This window comes from Carcharodon carcharias, chromosome 2 (genome assembly GCF_017639515.1).
Source record: "Carcharodon carcharias isolate sCarCar2 chromosome 2, sCarCar2.pri, whole genome shotgun sequence".
Lineage (NCBI taxonomy): Eukaryota > Metazoa > Chordata > Chondrichthyes > Lamniformes > Lamnidae > Carcharodon > Carcharodon carcharias.
Genome location: NC_054468.1, coordinates 215,854,162 through 215,877,373, shown reverse-complemented (window position 1 = coordinate 215,877,373; position 23,212 = coordinate 215,854,162). Strand labels below are relative to the sequence as shown.

Below are 23,212 nucleotides of genomic sequence, written 5' to 3'. Positions count from 1 at the left end.
AGTTAAAAATCTCCATGGGAAGATATCTTAATTTGAGGGTATTCCATCCCATCTTCCACAATCATTGCAAACCCACCATTTCATGTCTCCCTTCATACCAGTGATGTGCTCCAATGGTGCATGTTACAGGTGTGTCTAGAAGCAGATAAATTAAAATGGGAAAATGGAAGGTTGTCCACTTTGCTAGGAGGATTGACAAGCAAATAATTATTTAAATGGAGATACTACAGAATACTACAGTTCAGAATGATCTGGGTGTCCTCATACATGAAGCACAAATAGTTAACATGCAGGTACACCAAGTAATTGGGAAGACAATTGGATGTCGGTTTTCACTGGAAGGAGGATGGAGCAAAATCATAGGGAAGTCTTGTTGCAACTGAATAGGACATTGGTGAGACCACACCTGCATAACAATTCTGCCCTCCTTATTTAAGGAGGGATGTATAGTTTCATTAGAGGCAGTTCAAAGAAGGTTCATTAGTTTGATTCCTGGGATGAAGGGGTTGTCTTGATGAGGAAAGGTTGAGCAAGTTAGGCCTATACTCATTGGAGTTTAGAAGAATGTAAGATCCTCTTATTGAAACATCCACGATTCTGTGAGGGCTTGACAGGATAGATGCTGAGGGGATGTTTCTGCTCATGCTGTAATCCACAATTACTGGGCTTGGTTAAAGACTTGTATTTACATAGTACTTTTCACAACAACGTCTCAAAGCACTTTACAGCCAATGAAGTACTTTTGAACTGTAGTCACTGTTGTAATGTAGGAAAACATGGCAGCTAATTTGCACTCATCAAATTCCCACAAACAGCAGTGTGAATGAACAGATAATCTGTTTTTTGTGATGTTGATTGAACCAGAACCTTGTGATTCACAGGCAAGTGTGCTACTAACTCAGTTGTGACTGACACTGAAGTTTTAGACTAAGGGCTCTCCTATTTTAGGTAAAGATGAGAAGAAATTTTTTCTCTGTGTCATTAATCTTTGGAATTCTCTACCCAGAGAACTGTGGAAACTGGATCATTGAATATATTCAAGGCTAAGTTAGGCAGATTTTTGATCTACAAGGGAATCAAGGGTAATGGGCAGCTGGCAGGAAAGTGGAGCTGAGATCATGATCAGATCGGGTTCTTACTGAATGACGAAGCAAGCTCTAAGGGCCGGATCGCCCACTTCTGCTCCATTTGTTTCTAGGTTCATATAAGGAAACTGGAAATCAGAATTTGGAATTGGTTTCAATGTAGAGCAAGTCACTTGCATGGGACCTCTCCCCATAAATCCTCTCAGCACTCTTTCAGTCATGAAAATTTCCAATTTAAATTTAGGATCAGTAGTAGGCTATTGGTTGGACCTACAATTCCTCACTGCTAAGGAACTTTCTGATATTCACTTTGCTGTTAGAACAGAGGTTTGTCAAAGTTACAGGGAGATCTGAACACAATTTGCTTACCCACAACCTTAACCAGAAAATGGTATAGAGGAAGAAAAATATTAACACTTTGCAATCTACAAGTTGATGACTTCCCAATACTCAAACTTGCATCCACTGTACCCATTACCAGGTCACATCCTCTGGTGACAGATTAACAGGATTTTCAAGGTCTAAGATTCCAAATGTTCCTAATTGTAAATTACTTTTGGATAACCTATAAATTCATATAGAATAATCCATATGTGAACAGAAATCACTAAAGGGCTGAAAGAAACAATGAAAGGTAATCTTAAAACAATGAAACACTTTGGAAACAATCTACTTACTCAAACAGTTCTCGGTTTAGTAAACCTGGAAGATCATACTCGACTGGTAGCTCATAGCTATGCCATAGGACAGCAGCTACACAATGCAAGTGAGAAGGTGATGGCATAAGGAGACCATACTCGCGAGTTACGTTCTCTGAATTTACAGCGGCCATGTGACCACTTCTCTTTAGTGCAGCCACTCCTGCAGAGTCATAAACCCACTTCAGCAAAGCCTGAATCCTGAAACAGAAAAACCTGTGCGTTAGCTCAGTGAACTTGAAAATGAAGTGTCAATATATGATTCTTACTTAAAAGCTGGAAACTAAAGTACAAAACAATTCCCACCATCAAAATGTTACCAACACATTAAATCTATAACACACTCCTCAGTGTTCAATTAGTCGAAAATTGTTGGATTCAAATGAAGTTCCAACCTGATGCCAACCAGTGCAATTGGGATACTATTGGTATCAAAACTATTGACTAGGAAGGGGAAGGAAACAAGCAAACAGTCAGGGTGCCCAGTCATTACAATCCATTGATCCTTGTGCATGGAACTTGGGAGAGCACAGGTGATCTTGGTGGCTCTTCCGGATGAATTAGTTAATCTAAGCCACAAGAGCAATTATATCAAGGACTGAACGAGAGTTTAATGCACAGACATTAGCTACTTCATTGGCAGAAGAAGGTGGAGCCGGGACAATAATGGCCCACATTTTATTTTAGGATTTCAAAAGAGTATGCCTGCGCCTCCTCCCAGTTAAGTAATTTGAAACTAACTTTTTGGTGCCTTTTCTGCTGTAAAATTCTGCCAGTAAAATTAGACACGGTATGCATGACTCTGGCCTATTGTACATCATAGAACCCGCAATCTGCATCACGAAAAGGCCTACCACCTAAAATAGGTTCTAGCCACCCAGTGGAAGGCCCCTTTGGTGATGTCAGTGGCTGAAGTTCAGGGGTAAATATAGTGCCAGGACATTCAGTCAGAGTTAGAATCAACCCTGTGGTGCTTGCCAGTATTTCATTTTTGAAACACAACTTTAGTAATTTAATATATGCACTGACTTTATCTTAAGAACATAAGAAATAGGAAAAGGGGTAGACCATTTGACCCCTTGAGCCTGCTCCGCCATTCAATAAGATCATGGCTGATGATCTTGTGTTTCAATTTCCACATTCCATCTATCCCCGATTACCTTTGATTCCCTTGCCTAACAGGGATCTATCTATCTCTGCCTTAAAAATATTCAATGACCCCACCTCCATTGCCTTCTGAGGCAGAGTGTTCCAAAGTCGCACAACCCTCAGAGGAAAAATTTCTCATCTCTGTCCTAAAAGGGCAACCCCTAACTTGAAAACAGTGCCCCTTAGTTCTGGACTCAGCCACTACAAAATAACCTTGTTGAATCAGTAGTGAGCACTGAACCTGACAGGGTGTCATGAAGATAGTAAACGTACATTATCTATAACTTAAAATGTCAGCAAACATAGGTTTGGTCACTATGTTATTTTACAAACAGGCGCTATAAAATCTCACCTGGAAAAGCTGCTGTGGAGTGTTTACATAGCAGTAAAGTGGTAGTAAAAAGACACATCCACTGCATGGCCATTTTGGCGAGATAAATTATCCTTAACACATTTTGCCTGTTGTAAAAAGGCATGGCTTAGACCATTATGTATTAGAATTTCCCAAAGAATAATTTTTATCTATAGAAAATCAAAGCTGAGCTTACCCATACAATACTGATACATTACCTGTCTTTAGTACCAGGGTCCTGAGTTGTTCCAAGTTGATACAGGATATCAATTGTTGAATCTGAAGATAGGCCATTCAGTCGTCCAAAAAGCAAAGGGCTGTTTAAATCTAGACAAACAACAAGTTATCAGAATGGTCAGAGTTACCTTCAGGAGGGTTGGCTGGTGGGTGGGTTGGGGGTAGAAAGAATAGAGGTTGAGAAAGAAGAGAGGAGGAAAAAAGTACGTAAATTCTGTCTCTCAACGCAGGTCATCTGACTAAACGCCTATTTTCATTCAGTGGTGACCATTCTAATTTTTACAGTAAAACTAAAGTCAGAACTAGAAACCACAATTTTATCTATCAAGTCCATTTGCCCACCACTTCTAACAGGCACCAAAGCCAACCTCAGGTTGTTCCTTAGTTGTTAAATTAGTGAGGCAGACAATCACCTGCTCATTTTTGTGGGCAAGGTGTAAAAAATTTTTTGTCCATCTCATCTGTAAGCTTCGGTGTCATCTTCACTCATTTCACATATTATAATTGGATCAGTGAAGGAACTCAAATAATCCTGCTTCCCAATTCAGTTTAAGATTAAAATATTTCTTACCTGTTGGGTCGGTGCCTGAAGCAGCACAATTCCTGAGGAGAATATCAATCAGTTTCAGGCCAATCCTGGTTGACTGCAACCCAATCTTCACCAACACAGCTTCAATATTCGGTGAATGCATACCGCAATATGGTGACATCAGCAGCGCTGCACAGGTCTGCAGCAGGTTAGCAGTAGGAGCTGCTGCACTGGCCATCATAGCCTCAAGCTCACTTATGTGGGTCAAGCAATGGTGAAGCAGTCGCATCCAACCAATACTGAAAATAGAAGTAAATCATAGAATCAAACAGAAGGCAGCTGTTCAGCCCATTGTAATTGTGTCAAACTTGGTCCAAATATTTCGAGTGGGTCTAGACAAAATAATGGTTCTTTCCAGCTCATATCATCAATTTTTTGTGCTCTACTCCAACATTTACTCCTTGCGTGAGTCTATTCCCATGAGCTGCAATAATTCAAATACAAGTTCAGATATACAGTCCAAACTGGCTGTAGATAAGCATCACATTTGTAGCTGATGCCGCCCTTACCTTATGTCTACATGTCTGCACAGGTTAACACAGTCTTGGACAGAGTCTCGAGGTTGAAACTCTAATACATTTTTCCCTCCTGAAGGTAACTGTAGTACCTCCACTGTTAACTGACTGAGATCAATTACCTAAGCATGGAATAAGAATTAAACCTAGAAGTTCCTAGTTTGCATGTGTCAGCCACTGACTTCCAGAACTAATTATAGCTTCAGAGAATCCACCATCAAACAATGAATTCTAATATAACTTATGAAACTCAACATATTTTGGTAAAGAATCAAACTTAAACACAACATTTCTGATTCATCTATGATGGAAAGATTATATTCTAAACATGCAAAATAATATGTTATACCTGTGTAGGTTCTAAAACAGGCATTGGTAAATTTCACCCAAGACTTCAGATATTCAACATATTATGATCTCTGGAATAACAGCAGATTTCTGAGTAGCTTGGTTGGGAGACAGGCATTGTTATGAATATGAGGCTTTATAAGATGGTTCTGTATTAAACTCTCTCTTTTAATTTAAGATAAAATAATGTCCCAGAATGGAATGGGCAGAGTGAAATTGTACTGGAATCTGCCGGGGGACAGGCCCTTGTGATTTGGTTGCCATGGGGAAAAAGCCCCAGGCCAAGGCTGAGAGTGCCAGTTTTCACACCTTCACACACAAGAGATGCAGCTGTGAGAGGTAAAAGGAAAAGACTGTTATTGTGTTAGCCCCAAGCAGATACTGGTGGGAAATGGTTCTATGTTCAAAGAGATGGAACGTGCAAATTTAGGAACCAAGGAGTCGCTGAGGGTGCCTTGCTGCTCCAAGTGCTGGAAGATTAAGTGAAGTGACTTTTAAAAGGATACTGGCTGCCTGACATGGCAGGGAGAAGGAAGCATGCTGGAAAAGTCGGGAGGGTTGTGGACTTGAATCTACAAGGCTACATAAGTGCCGGGAGTGTGGTGTAACATAAACGGGTCATGAAGTATTTTTGGTTGTGTTAATTAGTTCATGGGGAATAATCTTTGCTGTATATGTGGTATAATAGTTGCCTATTAAGTAATGTTTAGCTCATGCTGGTTTTAGTGTGTTTGTTACAGTAAAAGTCTCAACGCATGAAACTTGTTGTGCAATGCGCTCCATGGATTGCTGGAAAATTCATATCTCTTTTTAGAAGTTATTGGTCTCTACAGGGATCATAACACCATGTTATGAGACAACTGGCTAGCCAAAATAATAAATAATAATCCTAAAGCAACAAATTTCTAAAAAAAAGTTTTTATTGACTAATGCAAGTACAATTTCAAAATCCATATTTTTTTTTAAAAAAAACTTAGTTAAACTTGCCTTGTCCATGACCTCAGTAAGCATGACCATCTTGACATCACAGCTCTAACTGGATCTTGACTTACAGACTGCAACAATTAGTCATTTGCTGAAGCCTCCTCACCGGACTATACTTCCCACTACTGACCCCAACCAAACAATTGCGGTGGCAATTTGGCCCTTGTCACCTCTGGTCCTATTCTTCTCGCACCTATTCTTCTGAGCACCTCATCTTGCTCTACCCATCAAGTCTCTCCTTTAAAATCCTCTTTCACTACCACATCCCGACCCCATGACAGGTTTCTCATAGGATTTCTTTTTCCATTTGCTTCCTCAGCTCCTTAGCTCACTTTAGCTTCTCTACTTGCACTTGACTAAACACATTCAACGTTCCCCTCCATGTAAACACTCTATTCATATTCATGGCCATTCCCTCAATCTTGCCATCTCATCATATGATGCTCTCTACTCCCATTGTCTGGGGTACAGGTTACGTCCTCTGACCACCTTTTTGTATTCCTGATCACCCACATCCCCATACCCCTTTCCAATCTTACATCTTTCTACTCTGATCCTGGAAAAAATGCTCCCTAAAATCACTTTGAACATAAAATAACTCCCTCTAACCATTTATTGAGCTTTGTTCAGGTATTTACTATTAGCATCATAGCTTCAGCATCTTACCTGGTTTTAGAAACCTGGTCTTCAGAGGGCAGGAAAGGGTTATTCACAGTTGCAGATGAGGTGCTGCCAAAGGCTGTAAGGCCCAATAGTTTGATCTGCGATAGGCCCAGTGTGCTGGCATCCCGTGGGCGATGTAGCCGAAGGCAGACAGCTGATGCCACCTCAGCTTTGACCAGCTGTATTTTAATGTAAGTTAGTCCACTGGTAATAACTGGGGTAGAAAGGGGCAACATGTTCACTCCATCTGCACTGATCTCAACTGATACTGAAGAAGGACACGCTGCAAGAGAAAGTGGGATAAATATAACGTTGAAACAGTTGACCAGTTGCATAATCTGAAAGGTTAACTTATTTTAATGTGAACTCATTTATTGCACAAACTTGCTTTCAGTTAGGTGATGATTAACACCATAATATCCTACATCGCCTTGCATTCTCTAGTAATAAATGACTGAAGGATCAGAGTTGTTGCAATTCCTAGCCCAATAATGTATATCACGTTTTATTTTCTTCATTTGTTCACAGGATGTGAACGTCACTGGCAAGGTCAGCATTTGTTGCCCATCCCTAATTACCCTCAAGGTGGTGATGGTGAGCAGCTGCCTTCAGCTGCTGTTAGGGAGGGAGTTCCAGGTTTTTGACCCAGCAATGTTGAAGGAATGGGATATAACTCCAAGTCAGTACCAGGTACGATGGAACTTGCAGGCGGTGGTGTTCCAAAGTGTCTGCTGCTCTTGTCCTTCTAGGTTGTAAGGATTCCAATTTTGGAAAGTGCTGTTGAAGGAGGCTTCGTGAATTGGTGCAATGCATCTTGCAGATGGTACACTCTGCATCATTGGTGGAGGAAGTCAATGTTTAAGGCGGTGTTTGGGATGCCAGTCAATTGGGCTGCTTTATCCTGGATGATGTCTTGATTTTTATTGGAATTGCACTCACTCAGGCAAGTGGAAAGTATTCCATCATACTCCTGACTTGTGCTTTGTAGACAGGTTTTGGGGAGTCACAAGGTGAATTATTGGCCGCAGGATTCTCCGCCTCTGACCTGCTCTTGTAGCCACTGTATTCATGCGGTTGGTCCAGTTAAGTTTCCGATCAATGGTAACCCCCATCCCAGAAGCCTGGCACTTAAGTGGTAAGCAATATTCGTACCACACATCAGCCTAAGCTTGAATGTTATCCAGGTCTTGCTGCATGCAGGCACCGGCTGCTTCAGCTTCTGAGGAGTTGCAAATGGTACCAAACAATTTGCAGTCATTAGCGAACATCCCCACTTCTGACCCTATGATGGAGGGAAGGTCACTGACGAAGCAGCTAAATAGTTGGGCCGAGAACACTACCCATATCAATTCTTTAATCCGAGAAAACAACCATTTTTGTTCCTCATCTTTTTGGCCTTTTAAGCAGAGCCCAAATCACACTACAAACTTCTACTATAACACATTGCTGTATTTAAAAAGGGAGGTAGAGAGAAAACAAGGAATTATAAGCCAGTCAGCCTGACGCTGGTAGTGGGATAAATTCTAGAGTCCATTGTAAAAGATTTAATGGCTGAGCACTTGGAAAATAGTGGCAGAATCGGACAGAGTCAGCACGGATTTACGAAAGGGAAATTATGCTGGACAAATCTACTGGAATTTTGAGAGAATGTAACTAGTAGAGTTGATGAGGGGGAGCCAGTAGATGTGGTTTATTTGGGCTTTCAGAAGGCTTTCAACAAAGTCCCACATAAGAGATCAGCGTACAAAATTAAAGCTCATGGGATTGGGGGTAGTGTATTGAAGTGGATAAAAAACTGGTTGGCAGACAGGAAACAAAGAGTAGGAATAAACGGGTCTTTTTCCGAATGGCAGGCAGTAACTAGTGGGGTTCCGCAGGGATCAGTGCTGGGACCCCAGCTATTCACAATATATATTAACGATTTAGATGAGGGAACTAAATGTAATATCTCCAAATTTGCAGATGACACAAAGCTGGGTGGGAGGGTGAGCTGTGAGGAGAATGCAGAGATGCTTCAGTGTGATTTGGACAAGCTGAGTGGGCAAATGTAGTATAATGTGGATAAACGTGAGGTTATCCACTTTGGTAGCAAAAACAGGAAGGCAGATTATTATCTGAATGGCTATAAATTGAGATAGGGGAATGTGCAATGAAACCTGGGTGTCCTCGTACACCAGTCGCTGAAGGTAAGCATGCAGGTGCAGCAGGCAGTAAAGAAGGCAAATGGTATGTTGGCCTTCATAGCCAGAGGATTCAAGTACAAGAGCAGGGATGTCTTGCTGCAATTATACAGGGCCTTGGTGAGATCATACCTGGAATAGTGCGTGCAGTTTTGGTCTCCTTATCTGAGGAAGGATGTTCTTGCTATAGAGGGAGTGCAGCGAAGGTTTACTAGACTGATTCCTGGGATGGCGGGACTAACATATGAGGAGAGATTGAGTCGGTTAGGATTATATTCGCTGGAGTTCAGAAGAACGAAGGGGGAATCTCATAGAAACCTATAAAAATCTAACAGGACTAGACAGGGTAGCTGCAGGAAGGATGTTCTCGATGATGTGGGAGCCCAGGACCAGCGGTCACAGTCTGAGGATACGAGGTAGACCATTTAGGACTGAGATGAGGAGAAATTTCTTCACCGAGAGAGTGGTGAGCCTGTGGAATTCACCACCACAGAAAGTAGTTGAGGCCAAAATATTTTATGTTTTCAAGAAGGAGTTAGATATAGCTTTTGGGGCGAAAGAGGTCAAAGGATATGGGGAAAAAGCGGGAGCAGGCTATTGTGTTGGATGATCAACTATGATCACAATGAATGGCGGAGCAGGCTCGAAGGGCTGAATGGCCTACTCCTGCTCCTATTTTCTATGTTTCTATGATGTTCCATACTTTAGCATCATTGCCTACTCTTGTGAGCGAACTCTGTCCTCCCTACAAACCATAGAGCACCTTTAATGACCAATCGCTAATTAAATGACAGGTTGAGCTGGGAACTGTACAGTACACTGGATTCCATAATGTCCCGCAAGTCAACATGTGCTGCTCTTGCAAGAAACATGGTACCATTTAACCTCGATCTCTGTGGACAGAATATCTTGGGTGTTTTACTTTAATCACCACAAAACCTTAATGCTGAATATACTTACTAGCTAGTGATGCAAGGTGAGGTTGAATATGTATCTCCTTGAGCAGCACCGCAGCAGGGAGGTGAATAGTGAGGTCACACCATGCTTCTTCTGGTAAGAAGATATATGACCAGGCAGCAGATCTAGCTCTGCGATGGGGTGGTGTGGCCTGAAGTAGTACTTCAGCTGGCTGGGCTGTTGGGCTACTAGAAGTTATTGTACCTGCAAAGAGAAAAAAATAAACTAATTTAAAATTTATTTTTTTTTTTACATAGGTAACTGAAAAGTTTCTTCACATGTCATTGCAGTCTATTGAAACATGTAAAAACAACATTGTTTCAAAGACCAACAATAATATTGGATACCTGCATGGTATAGTCCTCAGTTTGTTAGTGCAATCAAAATTAAAATAAAAAATTATACAATGGATTAAATTGCATTCAATCAGAGAATCAGTGAAACACAAGCTGGGCATCACATACCCAATGGAGCGAAGTTATGAAGTCCTTCTGCATTGTCTGGCTCCGAGGCTAATACTCTAGCCTTCATGTTTCCGTCAATTGTCTTACCAGGTCCACAATCAAGAAACTTCATGATGGTAGACACCATACTCCGTGCTGTATTAACAATTGCTCGTGTGCTTGTTACCATGTTATTGCAGATAAGCTGAACACCCCCTAAAAGTGTGAAATATTGAATTCTTCAGATTCTATCCAGCAAAGCAATGCCACACAAAAAATAGTAACGAATTGCTTAATATGTTAACACTATGCCTTCTGCTAAGGAATAAACAAGTTAGCACAAATGATTGGTAAAGTGGGTGAAAGAAATTCTCTGCCCTTCTTTAATTATTGCACAAATTTTTTAATATTCACCTGAACAAGCAGCTGAACTTTCGTTAAATATCTCATCTAAAGGAGCAGCTTGCTCAATATCATACTAGAGTGTCAGCCTAGATTATGAGTTTTTGTTGAGCTTGAGACTACAAACTTCTGCTTAAAAAGAACTGCACTTAGACCCCATCTGGTATTACTGTATTCAGATCTGGGCATTGCACCACATGATGAATATACTGGCCCTTGGAAGGTGATACAGCGCAGGTTCACTAGGTTGACAGTGGAACTAAAAGGGTCAAATTAAGAGAAAGTATTTCCTCTGGTGAGAACATTCAGAAGAAAGGAGCATAATCTTTAAGTCAGAGCTTGGCTGTTCCAGGGTGATGACAGAAAGCGTATCTGGAACTCTCCGCTATAAAAATCTGTTGAGTGCCAGTTGAAAACTTTAAAACTGTTTGTTAGGTAAGATTACAGAGCTAAGGCAGGTAAATAGAGGTAAGATACAGATTAGCCATAATCTAATTGAATGGCAGAATGGGTTCTAGGGGCTGAAAGGCCTACTCCTGTTCCTAGAAGGAAAAGCCTACCAACTAAGCCAGGCTGACACAAACATTGCTTTTAAACAATCTAGAAAAATATATTCATTATCAAACACAGGGGATCAAATGGGAAAGAGCCTTGAACTAGATTTGAAACTAATACCTCCTTTTTAAAATCAAAATTAAACATGTTAAACAGATATACACTAAAATATTGCAGGTTCGGTGCTAGATTTATCAGGGTTATTTCACTCCTAATAATTCATCTGGGATTCTCATTTTAAAACCAAGGTGTAGTGGGTCCCATCATCATCACTGACAACAGCCCTTCCTCCAAGAACCCTTCAACTATTTGACTTATTAACCTTGAATTCTTACAATTCACCTACCCATGTCATGGAAAGCTTTTAGTGCTTCAGTCGAATCCAAGACTCGCAAAATAAACCACAATAACGGTTCAGACAACTGGCATGTTGAAAGCGAACCCTAGGGATTTTAGATATTACAAAGAAATTACAGAAAATTAAAAAACAGAAAGTAGTCTTCATTAACACATTATGATTTATGTTCAGTGATTCTCTCTGCTGAGGAAATAGAATTGTTCATCTTCCCCACTGCAAGTTTGTTAATTTTCTGCTGTTAATAAGTGAGAAAAATGAACAAGGACAGATATTTGCTGCTTAGCGTTCATTTCAAGCCATTCAAACAGAATGTGCACGCCCTGTGCTTGCAATAAACACTTGAACAGCTTCATTTCAAAGGCGAACACCTGCTGAAATGCTGAACATCACCCATAAAATATGATCACTTTCAAAAGCGAGCTGATGACACAATCACCTTCAGGTCACCATGACAATCCCGCTCCAATTTTCTCCCGCTGCTGTCTTGAAGGGACTAATTTTTCCTGCAATATGTTTTCATTAATGCTATTAAGTGGGTTTTCCCCATCCTTCACTCACAAAATGCCATGGCTAATTGTAGTGGCCAGCTGTCCCACCAGAGATCAGCAACCTGGTGGCAGGGTGTTTTCAAGCAGAAAATGTCAGACCATGAAACACTGAAAGGTGGATTTGTGTCTACAGTCCTCCATCCCCACTGGTGTGAGATCAGACTAGAGTTAGGTCCTTTGGTAGGCTGGAGGGGTGGGGGGGGGTCAGAGAAAAGAGAATATTAAACATAGGACGCCCCTGGGCACCATGCAGCAGCCAGTCTGAATCACACTGGTAGGAGACCTGGGCATTGTAACCATGCAATACGAATGAGAGAAACGGAGATCAGAAAACAAGGCAATGTAGGATTAGGCGCCATCCAATGTCTTTATGCAGAAGTGTTAATTTGCAGTAAATTAGAGCAAATCATTAGGTGAGACCAGTGAGCTGTTCACATGTCAAGTGAAAACATGACAATAATAACACAAGTCTCTGCTCCCACAATCTGTCTATACCCAAGCATTTTAATAAGTATGATACAATAGCATATTTGATCAAGGTTACAGTCATGACGATGAATTCAATTACCTGTCTTCCCATGTACCCACAGGCCATATATGTGAGAATTGGCTGCAACATGACCTGCACTGAAGTGGCTTTTTTGCTTAGTGTAGTCAGAATGCTGAAGAGACCATCACCAACTGAAATTGCATCTAAACCACTATGGAAGTTCTCATGTTTGGTAAGATGTAATCCACTTGCACCTGATTAGGGAACAAAAGCCATTAATCACCTTTGTTGGCTTCTTCCAATTTTGAGAGAGTAGAGTTTATGCAAATGTTAAATAAATTAAAAAACTTATTTCATTAATTCTATGATTATGATTTGTACAACTCAACAAAAATCTTTTCTACATAGTCTGTAAGATATCCATTTAAAATAAATTTGTGTATGTGTTAATTACTACACTTATAACCTATAAAAAGGACCGTATACAATGCTGAATTTAAAACCTATTCATTTATTAGCAACCTTTAAAAAAAATTCTACTTTCATTTCCAGTTGATAATTGGCTGAAATTAAGCTCTTAGTAAAGTGGCCCCTGGTCTTTACATGGAGTTGCTGCTCATCCTCTACAAGAACAATATTCTTATCCTAAGTTCTCTCCCTGTTCCCACACATCTTCACCTCCTCCAACTACTTATTTAATCAATTCTAAAATGTTGACATGGTCTCTGTTTTCAGTCACTAACTCCTGTTGTGCATTTAACAGCCTCACAAGCTCACATAAACAAAAGGTTATCCTGCTCTTTGTTCTAAATCTCACACTCCTAGTCTTGCATTTTTGTTCCATTATTCTAGATAATTCAGCCACTGTTCCTATCTACCTTGTAGAATCTGTTCATAATTTTTAAATACAATCAAAACACCCTATAACCTTATTTTGGATTCCCGGCATTAGCAGTATTCTGCTTTTGTCACCTATAATCTCCCTTCTATAGAAAATATGCAATTTTTCAATCATTTCTTCATATTTGTATTTCCTCATTCCAAGCAACATTGCAATGATTCCGAGTTACATGCTTGGCTTCCTCAAAATTCTTCCAATCATGTGGAGCCCAAAACCACACAGGATAACATCCCAGCTGGAGCACTTTATACAGATTTACCATTACATTCAACTTTTACGTCCTATGTCTCATTATCTAATAGGGCATTTCATTAACTTTTTTTAAAAAATGGCCTTATCCATTTGAGCTGCTGCTTTTAATATCATGTGCCTGAATCCCTCTGCTCTTCTACAGCACTCAACTGCCACAAGCTTTTATTTTATAAAAAATCAAAACTTACCACCTCACATTTATTGAAATTTCAATAATCACTTTATTGTTTATACTAGCATCATATCAATAGCCCCTTAAATTTTCTGAGGATCAAGGGAAATTGTCATTTAAATTCCCAGTATTGAACACCTCATCAAAGTTTAAGGTCATACTAATTACTTTTAATGATCTTAGGCTCCACCTCAAAGAGACTTCCCATCAAAGTTCAATCCAACAAAATATAAACACCTACCTATTATCATTGCCATAGCGTTGCTATTGCACTGGCCCAAAGCTGAAAGAATCTGACTCATAATTTGCTGATTTCCCAGTACCAAATCAGCTATGCAAGTTGTTGTTCCTTGTGTAAAAGAGGTGTTTGTGTTCCCATCTTTACTGCCGGAGACCTTTTCCTCATCAGACACGCTATCAGAGGCACTACTGGCAACTGGCATCCTGGCACTGTACTCTCGGTTACTTGAAAGGGGCAGCTGCACCAGGATATTAACCAGCTTCAGCAGATCAAACATGAGTTGATCCCTCGTTGTCTCCCCACATACCGCTTTCGCATCACCTGGACGGATGATATTTGCAAACAATCCACCAAAACAGGCACGGGCACCAACGGAACTGTCGGAGCCGCTTCGCGATATAACCTTATCTGAGCATGTGATGTAATGATGCACCAGGAAAGTCACTGATTCGATAACTGCAGAGATTGCACTGACAGAAACGGACTCGAAGTTTTGCTCCAGTGTAAACTCCAGGAGTTTTACCTGCGCATCCAGTGGTCCTTGCCCGGTTTGGAATGGGCCTCTGGAGAACACAAGGTTTAAAAAAAAATTATAAATCATGATTAAAATTTATCACCATTTGTTATCGGACATGTGCAACATTTATATACAACAGGGAAGATAACAAATCAATATTTTAAATCAAGGTGGGAACATATATAGGAGAAATATGCTTTCACATGAATAATGCCAGACTTTTTAAAACAACATGACACTTGCAGCATTTCTAGCCTGAGATTCTTTTTTTAATATTTTGGATCTTAACTAGGAAGTTCTGCAGACAAAAGCATCTACTTTGTCAGTGTGGCTAAGTAAAAGCACTCGCTCCTCAAAGTCAGAAGATTGAGTGTTCAAGCCTGCTTCAGAGGCTTGAGCTGGCACTTAAAAGTGTTGTATTGTTGGATGCGTCATCTCTCAGATCATACATGAAACTGAGGTCCCATCTCTTCAGGTCAGCGTTATTCAAAGAGCAAGATATTCTGGTCAATACTTATTCCACAACTAATATCAATTGTTGGCCCTCCCCATTTCTCTCACCTCCTCTAGCCCTCCAACTTTCTGAGATCTCTGCACTCCTCCATTTCTGGACTTTTGAGCATCCTGTTTAATTGCTCCATAGCTGGCAGCCATGCTTTCAGCTGCCAAGCCTTAAGGTCTGTAATCTCTTCCCTAAACCTCTCCAGCTCTCTGCTCTCCAAACCACTCCTTAAAACCTCCCTCTCTTTGGCCATGCTTTTTGTCACCTATTGTAATATCTCATGTGAAATATTGTTTAGTAATGCTCCTTCGAAGTGTATATGGTTGTGTTACTACATTAAAGGCACATGAAAACAAGTTATTGTTTTATTATTTCATTGATGTTGATGGGACCCTGCTCAGCATAAATTGCATTTGGCTGCAACACACCAGTGACTCCACTTCAAACAATAATACATTGGCTGTGATGCACTTTGAAATATCCTGAAGATAGTGATACAGTAATATAAAAACACAGGTTCTTTCTTTCTTTCTTGGGCTTGCTGGGGGAAAGAAACTGTGATGGAGCAGTAGAGAAGTGAAATATTGTCCAATCACTAAGTTTTGTAACTAATATGACCATAATGTACCAAAACATCCCAAGACACTTCACAGAAGCACTAAAAGTAAACTCTAACTCACAAAGTGATATTAGCACAATGACCAAAAACTTGGTCAAAGAGGTAAGTTTTAAGGAGGGTCTGATAAGAAGCATAGGTGGACATAGGTGGGACTCTGGGGATTCCAGAGCTTAGGGCCTAGGCAGCTGAGGGCAAGGTCACTAATGGGGCCTGCAATTAAAACGGAGGACGCTCAAGAGATCAGAATTACAGGAGCGGAGGTAACTTGGAAGGCTGTGGGGCTAGAAGAGATTATAGGGATAGGAATGAGTGAGGTCTTGGAGGGATTTGAAAACAAGGATGAGAATTTTAAAAGTCGCAGCACTGATTAACCAGGAGGTTCCGTAGGTCAGCGTGCAGAGAAGTGATGAGTGAACAGGGCTTAATGCAAGTAAGGACATGGGCAGCAGAGTTTTGGATAACTTCAAGTTTACAGAGGGTAGAACGTGGGAGGCCAGCCAGAAGTGTATTAGAATAGTCTAGTTTAGAGGTAACAAAGGCAAGGATAAGTGTTTCAGCAGATGAGCTGAGATGGGGGCAGAGTTGAGTGATGTAACAAATATGGAAATAGAGTGATTTTAGTGATGGGGCAGATATCTTGTCAGAAGCTTATCTTAGGGCCAAGCATGACAATTTAGAAGTGGACACAGTGTCACCTCGTAAAAGCTTGCTTTTTATCCCTTGGCAGAAAGCATCCACCGAGTCCTTGCACCTGCAACAACTGGGGAACAAAATGCTGGACAGCAAGGGAATTGATTTTAATATCTCTAAAGTAGGGTGAAAATAATGTGGTAAAAATTATAGTAAAATGTTATCAGATGCTATCTAAAAAATTACCTTACCGTATCTCAGCACACAGGGAAAAACATTTCAAATCACCCAATGAATGTTTAATCGCTGCTTTTGAGCAAACTCATTTTAACCAAACATTACCTCTCGTTAGAACGTAAGGTGTCAGCCTTGTCTTAGTGGCTGCACTCAGCCAAGTCAACACGGTGTAGGTTCACTATAGGTTGGAGCACATAAACCATGCTGACACTCACTGCAGTACTAAGGAAGTGTTGCATTGTCAGAGGTGCTTTCTTTTGGCTTTGGCACTTTCATCTGCCCCTCAGGTGGATGTAAAAAAAACAAAAAATCCCATGGTATTATTTGATGGTCAGGGAGTTCTCCTTGACATCCTGATCAGTATTTATTCCTTAACCAACACCACTAAAACAGATCATCCGATCATTTATCTGATTATTGTTTTTGAGGTTTTGCTGTGCACAAATTGGCTGTTGCATTTCCTACAAAACAACACTGACCATTGTTTAAAAAAAAATTACATAATGAGCTGACTAGTGCCTTGGGACAGCCTGAAGTCATGAAAGGTGCTACATAAATGCAAGCTCGTTCTTTCTTTATTTATTGTATGGGGCTGAAATCAGACAAAGATCCCTTCGAAAACGTCAGAAGTAACATCAAGTGTTAAAATCATCTCATCAGATATTTTCAGCAACAAGTTTGTTACCTTTCAGTTGAAAGTATATGTATAAGCTTTAACAGGAATTCACTGAACATCTGAGGATTGGTTGAAGAGAGGTGCACCTGGAGACGAGTGAGAAACTCTTGCATTGCTTGGGTAGCTGTTGGTCCAACCTGAAAGGCAAAAGAGAGGCTAAACCTTTCTGTTACATGTAATTTGAAATTTGAAATGTAATCTCATTTAAATTCCAAAGCCACATCTACAAAAGTCAAATTAAATTTGTCATAGATGTAGATCACAGTATGAATGCACTACCAGTTTCAATATTGACAGTTCATGGGTTCAATTCCCAGTCCATGCTGGATTAGTGGATTCTCAACCAAGGTGGCTACAGAAATGTCAATAATAGCAAATGGTCAGGGTAAGGGTTCTAGGGATGGGAGGATAGGAAACCAGCCACTGTTCCTTCCCTAGGCTGCATCCAGCAATCTCTACTGGAAAGTGAGATGATGGGCATGTTAGGATCAAGCTTGGTTGTGAAGTCTTCCACAAATAACCTGGCGACACTGATAACCTTCATTCACATATAAAGAATATAATTTATTTACCCACTATGCAACCTGAATAAGGAGTCAATGGGTTTCAGAAAGATGAGGGAGGAAGGAGAATTGGAGAAATATCAGAGAAAATGGGTGACAAAGAAAATTCCACCTTTCACTTTTGATCTATCTGCTCGGTCCTTGTAGTAAACACCATCTTCCCAAAGAGGGTGCTCTTCTCAAATTCTACAGCATTTTTAAAGGCTAAGCTTTGGATGCTCACCATGACATTTTAATTGTTTGATTGTCAGCAGCTTCTAGGTTAACATTTGTGGCATCTATATGTCAAGCTAATTTTGGGGGCCCACTCAAAACATTATGACATACATGTTTTGTGACTGAAATCATTTCGACAACTTGCAGTGGGAAGATTTTTACTGAAACCAAGAAAACTGCAAGATTTACTGACATACATTATGACATGCTTACTGACTGAGGGAGGTTGCAAAAATAAGTCCTCAGTGTCAGAATGACAGCTATGCACACCAACTGTGTTGAACTGTTGTGAAGTCAATTCAATGAAAACAAATTTTGGGGAAAAACATACATAGGGCTTGAATTTCATGTGTAAACCAATTTTAAAAACTAAGAAATATCAATCTTTGTAAGAGAATGCCCTGGACCAACCAAGGAAATTAGGCAGTGAAAATATTTGCCTATTTGCAAGTTATCCACTTCCTTCAACAGTGACAACTAAGATCCATAGGAGAGATTTTCCTAAGTCTGCACCTAGGTACATTTGATCACCTGGGTGGCAAAAATTAAAAAAAACTGGGCAATTTGCAGCGCACATCTGCAAAGGAAAGCAACTGGTTTGGCTTCTGTTAATTCAAATGCAAGGGATATTGGGCAGGTACCATTCCAGGTGAGCACTCTGACACACAGGATAGCCTGATATCTTCCGTACTCACCTAGGCAATCTAGGTGCACCTTGGCCCAGGAAAATCTTTCCTTTAACCTTGCCAGCTGAATCATTTGTTTCCAAGACTGGCAACTACAACAGTGCAGTTCCTAGTGCTGTACTGAAAGTCCAGCAGTCATTGTATCTTTTAATTGTAACTTGATACTACAACAGATAAGCACAAAATTGATCGACAAGCTGACTTCCTTACTTACTTCCACTAGGATACTTAATCAGTACCTTGGTTTCAATGGCCCTATAATTATGTTGCCAATCATGGACTGTTAGGTGTAGTTAAGTAAGAGCATTCATGCTCCTCAAAATTTCACTAATATCTTCTTGATAAATCACACATTCTCACTGAAAACAGCAGAGTTAAAAACTGATCAGTTAACATCTCAAAGCTCAAAAATGGCCAAAGTCCTTTTTCTAATCTTCCACACTCACTACTTCCCATAAGTTGAAGTATCAGGTGACAATATTTCCATTCAATCATGCAGCAATTTTCCCTTGTAATGCTACAGAGTGCTTCACACTGAGAATGCACCATGGTGACTTTAATGTGACAGACCCAAACAATTAACTATTGAATTGCATAATCCAGTACTGTGGCTCATCAAACTACCTCTGCACACAGCAGTTTCTCGTGCCTTGCCAAAGATCTCAGTCAAGCACCATCCACTACCAAAAGAATAAATATTACTCTTAATCAATCAACAGCAGCTCAAGTACATGAGACAATGATTGTGGTGTACAGGTTAGCAACACAGACTCTTGGCTTCACTTTCAATAGCATTTGAGAAACACATTCACACAATATCTGTGCTGTTCTAAAATGGCTCCAAGCAGAGGTTAAGAATCACCTTCCTGCTGGAGGAAGGAAAAGTAGACAGCAGTCATCACCAAATTATTTTTGTTTGCCTCTCATCAGCCAACTTCACTGAAGGATGCCTGGGATCAGATTATCTGCCTGAGCCAAAGGCTCAAGCTTTAGGAAAGAGAAATAACTTGGTTTCACAAGGAAAAGACCAAAACACAGGAACAAAGCCAAGTTAACAGAAATTTGACGATAAATTAGGCAAACAGCTAGACAGAAATTCAACAACGTGGGGAATAAATTATTCAATAATTGTCACACTGTTTCAAGTGGCACAGATTTAGGACAAAATGAAAGCAGGAACAATGCCTTAAAATATAGAATTTTTTTACAAATAAATATCACAAACTGTAATAAATTAAGTACCTGTGGGCTGTGTTGACAAGTGCCGTGAGGGCTGGTTCCTGAGAAGAATCTTACTAATACGTGAATCATGTTTGGATCAGACACCATCACCTGCGCTGTGTTTTCTTGCAATACCATACTATTGCTTGGAGCAACTGAAACAGAAATCCAGGCTCCAATAAAGTTGTTTGACACTTTTTTTTTTAAATAAGGTAAGCATCTCAGTGCAATTTAAGTACTATAACTGCTACACTTCAGGAACTGGAATGGAATTGAATTGAACTCATCGTAAAGTTAACATTGAAATACAGTAAGTACGGCATTTATTTAATACAAAAATGTAAACGCCCTATATATCCCAAGGGTTAAAATCTGAGGTTGAAAATCCAATCCATTCTAATTTGCCAAAAAGTGAATAATCTGTTGCAAATACTTTGTAACCCAAATTGGGTTAAAACCAACCCTGAAACTCTGGAATGATAAAAAAAAATCCTGTTTGAAAAGATCAAATTTAACTTTCAATGACACCAAGGAGAACATTGAGATAGTTTTGGTATTTCTTTTAGCCCCAATCTGTACACTGCAGCTCACCTTTATACCATTCAACAGCAAACCTCTTCCACTGGTCAAGATTTCAACTTCTGCTATAATTCCTACTGTCATGCCCTTAGCTTCTTCATTTTGTCCTTTCTTTCATACTGCTCAACTGTCCTGTAACTCCATGTATGTCTGACTTGTTGCAGTCTCTATGCTTTCTTTCACTCGTACAGAATTAGAAGTCAAGTGGAAGACTTTGGTCAGAAGACTGGAAGGTTGAGCTACATATCAGAAGTCCTCAATTCTCTTTGCCTTAGCTTCCTCCTCTGCCTGCTCCATTTGCCCTAACCCATTTGAGCATCACCTCAATTTTCTTTTCAGCAACCATTCAAAAGCTGAGGCCACAGTTCTAATACCAGATTAACTTGCAACTTAAAACAAAAAAATTCTCATATATATTTCATCACAGATTTAAAAATGTATTTAAAAATATGCAGCCTGAACATGGAGGTTCCAGTCTTATATTCATAATTTAATTTTCCAGTTGGGACACCTGCTTATGCAATGTAAATGAGGCAAAAGAGAATAAGTAATTTAAAAAAATCTTTTTGTGATTATGCCAAACATATGCCTTCTTCTTACCAGTGCTAACCAAGGGAAATAACCCACCACTGTCGGACATATCATAACCCTTCATGATCTTGAAGGCCTCCATCGGGTCACCTCTGAAGCTTCTTAGCACTAACCTGCCAAGTCTCTCATTACAACGGTAATGCTAACACTAACAAACTTACACTACACCTTCATCATTGCTTTTATACCCTATATCTGCATCTTAACTAAGTTTGATACAAACGTTCATCATTACTGAGAGGAAAAAGGAACTCAGATTGTAGCTTGCGGATTTGCAGTATCAAATCTTGCATCAGCAATATATGTGTAGGTTTAATAGCTGCACAGTGGGCAAGAGTAAAATAGATAGCTGAGGCTATTATTGGTTTAAATAGGATCTTAAAGGGCAGCAAATATAATTACTCCGCTTGATCCATGGAAATGAAAGTAAGAAGTTACTTGAACTATTTTGTATTACTTATAAAGCAGAAGGCAAGGAAATGCCAAACTCAAAGGAATCACTTACCATTCAGCTGCATGTTTGTCATAAGAGTCAGACTGTGCAACACAAGGCACCAAGTTCGCAGTGAGGTGTTTGGGTACCAAGCCAACACTGTTAAGAGGCTAGATATTGAAGCTGCCGTTTAAATGAAAAGACATATTTTCAGAAAGGTATTCAAAATTTACAGTATGCAGAAGTTTAAACAGACAAGGAACCTCTTTTTAAAATTACTTCATCTTTTATGTTCAATTATAAGCAAACATAATTCAGCAACCTTTAGATGTTTGGGAAAATGAAGTAAACAGCCTCTAGTGTTTTGTAAAAAGCAGCTCACCTTGGTTTAAAGGGATTGTTGGTACTCTGCTTGCATTAAACAAAAAAACATCAGCTCCAGCATCTTCATTTCCAACAGAACAAGCATTCATGCTCAATGTAAGCCATAACTGCAATAATGATTCCAACTGAAATAAAATTAAAAACTGCAATTAAAAAAAGGTGAAAATGAAGAATCACAGTCCAAGAACAAGATGAAATAATTTGGACCCTTTACCTGAACATGATGAACCTGGAGCATTGAGAATAGTTTGTTGAAGCATGCACTTAGCATTGGGATTGACGGTGGGGGCATAATCAGCTGGCTAGACGAATGCAATCCCCTCAGCATGGAGTCATCAGTTCCAGGAGGAGGCTGAGATACTAGAGCAAATAAATTAAACACAAGTGAAAACAAGTTATCCACTTAATGATTTATTTTATCATGAAGACATTGGGAGCATCCTAAAACTCATGACCAGTGCTTCCCAGGCTTTTTCCCCACCGTGACCTCATTTTGAGGCTTGAAAATTGCTGTGACTTCAAAGTGAGAGCTAGATTTTTTTTTGGGGGGGGGGGGGGGGGGGGGGGGGGGGGTGTGTGTGGAGAGCTGAGAGCCAGGGGTTTTGAGGGGGGGGGGGCGGTGTAGTTTAAAATGCAGAGTTTTTTTTTAAATAAGAAGCTCCTACCTTTTCACTGGCTTTTTTGGAGCAGGGACCAGGCCTCAAAGATCAGTCAATTAGGCCAGGTCCAGCATTCAAAAAAACACGAGGATTTAAAAGGGCCTCGCAGGTATTAAGACTTGGTCAGAGACCCACGGCAGCCACTGCACCAAAATTTTGTGTCTCAAGTTTTCCAAGCCCTGCTCAAGACAGTCCCCACTTCTCTCTAAAATGAAATACAATGAAAATCTACACCTAACACTGTACTATGTGCTACTTGAGCACCTGGGTCACAAATCAAATCAGCAATAATTACACTTGAATTAAAGCAGATTGTGATCCTATCGCTAATAATTTGCAACTTAAGTGTCACCATTCATTTAGACTGGGGCTCTATTGCATCCAGAGAATCAAATGAGCGTGAGACAGCTTCCTAGACAGAATCTCGCCCCTTCTTCAAGGCTTTAGCTTACATAGCAATCTCCAGAGTCAAACTGCCAATTTTGTGCTGAAGTGCATCCCAAACCATTTTTCAGCAAAATGCCCCGAAACAGTCTTTAACAGCAAGCTTTCCCATACGGCAATTTCCAAAAAAAAACTG

At 40.1% G+C, this 23,212-nt stretch overlaps 1 protein-coding gene across 6 annotated transcripts in view; it reads right to left on the bottom strand.

Moving 5' to 3' along the window:
• The window catches only part of birc6 (baculoviral IAP repeat containing 6), a 242,480-nt gene that overhangs the window by 106,097 nt on the left and 113,171 nt on the right, over positions 1–23,212 (bottom strand). For all 6 annotated transcript variants that reach the window (XM_041180834.1, XM_041180857.1, XM_041180849.1 and 3 more), the window contains 14 exons: positions 22,188–22,333; positions 21,972–22,098; positions 21,662–21,772; positions 20,008–20,141; positions 17,310–17,437; positions 14,120–14,682; positions 12,632–12,807; positions 11,504–11,600; positions 10,222–10,416; positions 9,761–9,961; positions 6,624–6,903; positions 4,093–4,349; positions 3,503–3,611; positions 1,763–1,984 (listed from right to left, as the gene is read on the bottom strand). In XM_041180834.1, the coding sequence (XP_041036768.1) occupies positions 1,763–1,984; positions 3,503–3,611; positions 4,093–4,349; positions 6,624–6,903; positions 9,761–9,961; positions 10,222–10,416; positions 11,504–11,600; positions 12,632–12,807; positions 14,120–14,682; positions 17,310–17,437; positions 20,008–20,141; positions 21,662–21,772; positions 21,972–22,098; positions 22,188–22,333 (2,746 nt within the window). The remainder of the gene's footprint in view (positions 1–1,762; positions 1,985–3,502; positions 3,612–4,092; positions 4,350–6,623; positions 6,904–9,760; positions 9,962–10,221; positions 10,417–11,503; positions 11,601–12,631; positions 12,808–14,119; positions 14,683–17,309; positions 17,438–20,007; positions 20,142–21,661; positions 21,773–21,971; positions 22,099–22,187; positions 22,334–23,212) is intronic.